The following is a 7,507-nucleotide window of genomic DNA, read 5'->3' as shown; positions in this document are numbered from 1 at the left end:
AAATAACAATTTTTTGTCAGAGATTGACTTGTTTTGACACATTATATCCACTCGATAAAATAAAAATGATAGTAATAATTTTGGCATAATTATTTTTTTCGAAATACGTATTGCTTATTTTCATTAAGGCCATTCTTAGACAATGCCCCCCCCCCTCACTCTTTTTAAAAATATTCAATGATAATCACCGTATTAAAATTTTGATAATTAATTTAAAAAAAGTTAATGTATTAATTAAAAAGAGGACAGCGCAGTTAAAAATTCGCTGACATAGGTTTAAAAAAAAAAATATTTGAAGTTGATATCAATTAAGATTTAAACGAAATTTGGAAAATAAATTTCAGTAAAATTTTCATGTCAACATTATAATTAAAAATGTGTAATTTTTATTTAAATCTATATATCAGTGAAATTGTAACTGCGCTTTCCTTTTTTTAATTAATGTTTTAATTTTCTAAAATTGAAAGTAATTTAAAATTTTTAAAAAGTGGGGAACACTGTCTGAGAATGCCCTTAATCATCATGTTATAGATATTATAATATATATTTATATATAAGGATTATCCCGCTGTTTAAAACGATAGCTAGTACTGTAATTATTAAAATACTGATGCCTTGGGCTCATTGAAGATTGTTTAGTGATACTTGCCATACAGCAACCCATTATCAGTTCCAACCCACGACAAATAGTCTGATAAATGAGCCAAGGTAGCGGTTTCGGATATTTAACAGCCTCCAAACGTTCTCCATAGTTTAAAGTTTCTCCTAATAAACCTAATAGCAATAATAATAATCAATAAATTACTATTTATAAATTATTCAATAGAGTAAAAACAATATTTACCATATGGTCCAAATATTCTCGCAATGTCTACAATGCAGAGAAGTATTCCCAAGATAGCTGTTGCATAAATAACGTGAAGAACTCGGCGTATTTGTGATTTACGACCAGCTCCACAGGATGATTCTATTTGAAGAGGAATATCTGTTTTAGCGCGATTGACATTGGCAATGTGATTTAGAATCGCGTGAAGAGTAAAGTCGCTTCCTCCCTAAAATAAATTTAAATAAAATATTATTAAACTTTTAAATAATATCAATAATAATAATAAAAATTTATTACTCCGTTTCGATCAGATGCTGAATTATTATCAGGTAATAAACTGCTCTCAGCAGTTATATCTTGATCGTCTTTAAACTTGTCGATATTTTTCCATGATAGACTTTTTTTACGTCCTTTATTATCTTCTTCCTTTAATTTTGGCTTATCATTATTCATCAGTGCAGCCTTTTCATTACAATAATCATGTTGATCTGAATCTGATTCAGACTTATTTTCCAATATTTCCATCTTAGGTACTACTGTACTCTGAAAGTGTGTCGGGCTTTTATCCAAGGTCTTGATACTGACGTCACTGGTACGACGGTTTGTAAATAGTGGTCGCATTTGAGCCAAATCAGAACTACGTCTATAAGAAACATCTGAATTACGTCGAGATTCGGGTACTTTAACAGCAGCTAGACCACCTAAATCGGAGTTTCTTCGCGAACCTAATGTGTAATATAATTATATTATTAATAAATGAACAAAATAATGACGTATTTATATAAAATATTTACTACTAGGACTTATATCGAGAACTTGAGGTAATCTTGTTGTCGGATCATCAGTCGGTAGCATTCTTTTGGGTGTTCGATTACCAAAATCTGAATTTCTTCTCAACTTAGTGGCAAATTGTGAAGTCCGATTTTTTTCATGAGTAAAATCAGAACATCTTCGAATATCTTTAGAGCTACCGGTTGGTGTTGTTATGTCTGAATTTCTCCTCAATATTCCCTCAGGTGTAATTGGTGTAACTGGTCTGTCAGCAACAGGAGAATTTTTATTTTCATTAATTGATGTGTCATCTTCTTCATTTATAAATTTAACGCTGGTTGTCGAATTTCTGCGCGATTCGCGTGCTGATGCTGATGCTGACACGTCACTACCCCTGCGACTGCTAGCTAATGAACTTCGACGACTTGGACACGATACTGTTATTATCGGAAGAACTCCTGTTGGAGTTGGAGTAGGAGTCGGTGGTCTTACATATACTTCTGGGACAGTTGATGTTGGCTGCTGCGATTGTTTATAATTATTATAATCTTTATTATTTTTAATATTTGATATTGCTGTCGAATTATTAAATTGGTCCCTTTTTTCATTATCCATTTTATTATTGGTATCACTGCAATTTATATTTATTATTTCAGTATCTTCAGACTTTGTTCTTTGGCTAAACAATGTGGGAACAAGAGCTGCAGCAACAGAGGTAGCGAGATTATTGTATGGAGCCAGTATTGCTAATTGCATTATACCTAATTATTGATGAAAAAATATTATAAGTAAATAATTAAGAAAATAATAATAATGATAGTATGATCCTAAAGTTAGCTGACGTCTAATAACTGCTAACGTCAGGATTAGTGTGAATGTGGCTGACAATTGTCAATTTTTTAAATTTTTAATGAATAAATAAAATGTATACCCAAGTAGCACAGAGACAACTTTAATATGTCTTTTAAAAAGATAAGACAATTTTTTTTGTCTCAATATCACCTTTTTTGGTATAAATAAAACAGTTATTTATAATTTACTTTTTGTCGTCACTTGTGTCAAGTCTTTTAAGTAGATATTTCGGTGACATAAATTTCTAATCGTTTTGTGAACATGTTGCCTTCAATATGTCAAAAAACTGATATCTTATAGATGTCACAAAGCCAAGTATGCTACTTGTGATACAGAATAAAAATTTAAAAATGCGTACTTCGATAATTGAGAAATTGGTACGCGCCTTTTTTTAAATTTCATTATTTTAATTAATGTATTTATTTAAAATTTATAAAGTATCTATTATCTGGTACATCCACACTCATTACTTCAGAATCATATAATTATAATAAAATAATACCCTTTTGATTGCCCAATGAATTGTCCCGTATAAGCGCATTACTTGGTAAAGTTCTTACTATATCCATGGCTTTGTAGCCGGCGTGAAGAAATGTCAGGTACAATATAATACTCCAAATAAGAAACAACGTTTGTACAACGTACTTAGTTATGTAGTGATTATGAAAAGCCAAAGCAACATCGCTTGCAATAACGAATGAAAAATGTGAAGTTATAACGAAACTCAACCATGATTCTTTTTGTAATTTTGAAGGGCCAAATTTAATCTGTTAAAAATTCATTTTATTTAAATTATTATCATCATATTTATGTGTTTATTTATTATTATTATTATTATTATTATTATTATTATTATTATTATTATTATTATTATTATTATTATTATTATTGTTATTATTATATTACTTGGGTGAGTTGAAGGAAGGCCAATTGGACGAGGCAAAAGGCCGAGGTCACGCAAGGAAATCCAATGTCCCACATTATTGAGCCAATTACTTTCGGCATTGTCTAAAATAACATTTTACTTATTTCAATATTCAATAATTGTTTATCTACATATTATTTAATAACGCTAATTTAAATTAAATAATATTTATTATTATTTTTATTATTATTATTAATATTATTATTATCTTTAAAATAATATTTACCTCTTGAAGATTGTAAGGATCGATAAATAGACAGCCACTTCGAGATACTCCAAGAAGACATAAAAATACGTTAATTGTTGTCATAAAAGGCCGACTAGAAATTAGCGACCTATAGTAAAAAAAATAATAATAATAATTATATCGGCAATTAATTAAATCAGATTTAAAATATAAATTTTACCTTAAATTTAAAATTGAGAACAGAGTATAAAAACTCAGTACAAAGAAAAGACACGCAAATCCATAGGAGTGTAAGGGAAAAATCCATTTTAAATGTTTATTAACTGCAGCCCAGGATGGGGCAGTTACCAGAATTTCGTCAGGTGACAAACTTGTCAAATTGCCGCAGTTTTGGCCCGGTTGTGACGTCGTCCCATTTGTACCTGATAATAAATATTTATTTTTATTATCTATAACTATTACTAAATATAAACACACAATTTTTATTTTATCGAACTTGTTATAATGTCCAAAAAAAAAAAAATAATTAATCAATAGAAACAGATACTGCGTATTTATATCATCCCTATTTAAATTTATATTGAATAGAATAATACAGAGAAAAGAAGATTGAGTAATTGAACTATAAATAAAAATAAAAATGTCTGTATGAAATATATTATTAACCATAAGTCCAGTCAGGAAGTCTATCCATAATCTCTTGAATGCAGCTCACCACACATCACTAGATTGCCCTTTTAAACTGGTCGTAGTATTTGGACCAATAGATTAAATGATGTATCGTGTGAGGCAGACAGCAATCAGTAGTCAGTCAATCTTTTGGGCAGACAAGCAGTAGGCGGGCAGGCAGACAGACAAGCAAATAAGCAGGCAAGCAAGCAGATGAGGCACTTACTACTGCTCACAATTGCTCACTGTTGCTCACTACTGCTCACTACTAAAACAAGTTGCAAAGTGCAGCGGCAGCAACAGGCTTTGCTGGCTATAGTGCTTAAATTTTCACCCCTACTCAACCCCAAGAGAGACAGATTCTCTGTCTCCCTTGAGTTGGGAAATATTGATCTTGTTCTTGAGAGAGGATGGATGGAGGATGCCAGAGGGTGGACAAGAGTGTAAAAAGGTGTACAAGGGTATCAGAGAGAAAGAGAAAGAAGGGGTAGTGGTGGTGGTGTTATCCACCTGACATCCCCGACATGCCCAGACTCCATACTGCTCCATAGGTTCACTTGGGTTTGCTACCGCTCTTTCTTTTTACATTCTTTATTTTTTAGATTAAATTCAGCTATTAATAACCATATCTAGATTACCATCGCAAATTTATCATTGTATTTATAAAAAATTTAAAACAAATATGTAATTAAAAAAGTTTTGTTAGCAACTCTTGTACAAGATTTGTTTGAATTCTCATAAAATTTTAAAACCGATAGGACGACCCAGTTATCTCAGCTAGATATTGCTGCTACAACTTTATCACCGCCTCTAAACTTGCTATATATTACCCAGCTTCAACATTAACTTGTAAATACGAACTATAACTATACAAAATTTACTAATTTATTTACAGCAAGAGATTTATTATCATTTGAATTTTTATCAACAGAATTACATGATACGGTAATGAAACTCGGTCGTTTTAACAATATAGACAAAATTGTATAGATATACAGGATGACGATTATCATCTTTCGATCGATTATTGACTTTGTCTATATTTAGATTTTAATTACATGATTGCTATGATCGATGACACGATTTCATTAAATTTTAGCAAATAATAAAAATTTATTATACCAGAATACCTACTACACGCTAAGACATTCTAAAAATACTTCAAAGATAAACTACACACATGAATATATATACCTACGGATATACAAGGAAAAAAGAGAAGAAAAAAAACGTTAAACTGATGGTTAAATAGCCGTCAGTAAATGGATTCAAAGTATATCATATGTAAATAAACTTAAAGAAGAAAAAACAATTTTTTTTCTCAATAAATAGAAAAATTATTCATTTATTTATTAATAATAATAGTATTATTATTCAATTTACAGTATACAAATATATTAGCATTATATATTTACAAAAGAACGAAAAATTTTAAAAAAATGCTGATTAAACTGTTGATGTACATAATAAGAGGAAGTATTTGTACAATTATTATTAAAAATATTTAAAAGAGATGATGAATTGAATGTTATCTAAACTCAACGTCAAAATAAGTAGCCGCTGGACCGCAAGAAAATACGACAATCGATGCCTGGATATTTTCTTGACTACGATACGTTGGTCAATGAAGTTGACAAGCCCTTACCGCGACCAATTGAAGCAGAATAAATACCGGACTCAATACTTCTGAATATTCGAGATTACTTTGACCAGATAATTTTTTACACAATAAATATTTAAATACAAATATCAGTAATAGTGACACTAAACTCCACAACGCACGTAATATTCCGGTTTTAATCATTCCTTCCATGTGCATTCTTATAAATATTATAGCGCAAAAATATGTATTTAGTCCATCGGCTATAAATAATGGCGAAAATACTATCCACCAGCCTGAGTAGCCCAAGAAATAATGCTCGTCTAATTTCAAAGCTAGTAGTATTGTAAATATCGTCACTGATAAAAGATTTATCCATATTTCGAATATTGTTAATCCTAACCAGTGGACTAATTCATTTAATGAGAATATCATTTTTATTTTATTTTCTTTTTTTGTTTTATTAAACGAAAGACATGACAGTTAGCTATTTTTTCTACTAAAGTTTTGTTTCTAAATAAAATGAGTTATTTATTTAGTTCTTAACTAGAATATTTAAAAGGGCCTACAAGTACTGTTCTAAATACTCTAATGTGTGTTGATGAATTAAATCGACTATTTAATTTATAGTCTCCTTCATCAGTCAATGGTTCAAGATTATCTGAAAAATATATTTAATTACTTAAACAATTGATCAATAATTGATACTTGAAAATAAGACTAGAGACCTAGTATCCGATTAAGAAAATGATACTGAAGTTAGCCAGCGTCTGAAAAATTTTGAATTTTTTCAAAACGATAAGTAGAAAAAAAATATTTTAAAAAATTGCACCTAAAGATTTGTTAATTTGCTACAAGTGCATATTTTTAGTTTTTTTTTAATGATTTGTTGAATAAAAAAAAAATACAAAAATTTTTTACTTGTCTGCTAACTTCAGGATCATATCAAAGAACTAGTACACGATTAAGGAATTAGTACCTGATTACTCATATGTTTGTATTTATATTTATATTTATTAAATATTGATACATACAGAGAGCGAATACTAGATCTTTGATTGGGTACTTGGTCTTTTACTTTATTTACAAAAAAAAATAAAACCAATTACCAGTTAGTTTGACTGTGCCAGTACGAACATCTAGACCTAGAGTACCTTGATGAATAGATTGTAACTTTAATGCTAATTCATAAGCTCTATATTGTGCAGCACCAAGACCATGAATGACTAATTCCGTTTCTCCAGAATCAAATAATTTTTCACATTTTTTAATTTGTGCCTGTAAATAAAATATAGAATAATTTAGGTTATTAGACTAAAAAATAAATATTTAACTAAAAAAAAAAAAAAATTACCTCAATGCTCGATTTATTTGACACATAAATATCTTTTTTTCTTCTAGGAAAAGATGGAGGAGTTGTTTTTTTCAATACATAATCCGATTTTATTTTAAATTTATTAGTTTTTTTATTACTATTTTCTTCATTTATTTCACTCGTCTCGTCCATATTCTAGCATTTTTTTTTATCAATTTCTCTATTTAATTTTATTTATAAATCACGTGGTTTTTTATTAACCAATAAAAAACATAAACAATTATTTCTGTTAGATTTGGATTACTGTCCAATAAAAATTAACCATTAGAACGTGAACGTTATGTAAAATAACTTTTTACGCC

At 29.3% G+C, this 7,507-nt stretch overlaps 3 protein-coding genes across 3 annotated transcripts; all 3 read right to left on the bottom strand.

Annotated features, from left to right (window-relative positions):
* Nucleotides 1-426: 426 nt before the first annotated feature.
* Nucleotides 427-4,476, bottom strand: LOC103578550 (conserved uncharacterized protein). The gene is made up of 9 exons (XM_008559683.2): nt 4,228-4,476; nt 3,782-3,983; nt 3,601-3,709; nt 3,356-3,457; nt 2,952-3,216; nt 1,621-2,358; nt 1,124-1,551; nt 845-1,052; nt 427-774 (listed from the first exon to the last, which is right to left on the bottom strand). The coding sequence occupies exons 1-9, from the start codon at nt 4,253-4,255 to the stop codon at nt 548-550; spliced, it is 2,307 nt and encodes a 768-aa protein (XP_008557905.1). The 5' UTR covers nt 4,256-4,476; the 3' UTR covers nt 427-547.
* Nucleotides 4,477-5,587: 1,111 nt separating this feature from the next.
* Nucleotides 5,588-6,366, bottom strand: LOC103578566 (transmembrane protein 203). Its single transcript, XM_008559697.3, has one exon. The coding sequence runs from the start codon at nt 6,263-6,265 to the stop codon at nt 5,852-5,854; it is 414 nt and encodes a 137-aa protein (XP_008557919.1). The 5' UTR covers nt 6,266-6,366; the 3' UTR covers nt 5,588-5,851.
* LOC103578559 (ribonuclease P protein subunit p20) lies at nt 6,279-7,344 on the bottom strand. The gene is made up of 3 exons (XM_014445042.2): nt 7,185-7,344; nt 6,940-7,108; nt 6,279-6,491 (listed from the first exon to the last, which is right to left on the bottom strand). Exons 1-3 carry the CDS (start codon nt 7,335-7,337, stop codon nt 6,373-6,375), a joined length of 441 nt encoding a protein of 146 aa, XP_014300528.1. The 5' UTR covers nt 7,338-7,344; the 3' UTR covers nt 6,279-6,372.
* Between the last annotated feature and the right edge of the window lie 163 nt (nt 7,345-7,507).

This window comes from Microplitis demolitor, chromosome 1 (genome assembly GCF_026212275.2).
Source record: "Microplitis demolitor isolate Queensland-Clemson2020A chromosome 1, iyMicDemo2.1a, whole genome shotgun sequence".
In the NCBI taxonomy this organism is placed as follows: Eukaryota; Metazoa; Arthropoda; class Insecta; order Hymenoptera; family Braconidae; genus Microplitis; species Microplitis demolitor.
Note: the sequence above shows the minus strand (reverse complement) of the source record. Positions and strands in the feature narration are given on the sequence as shown.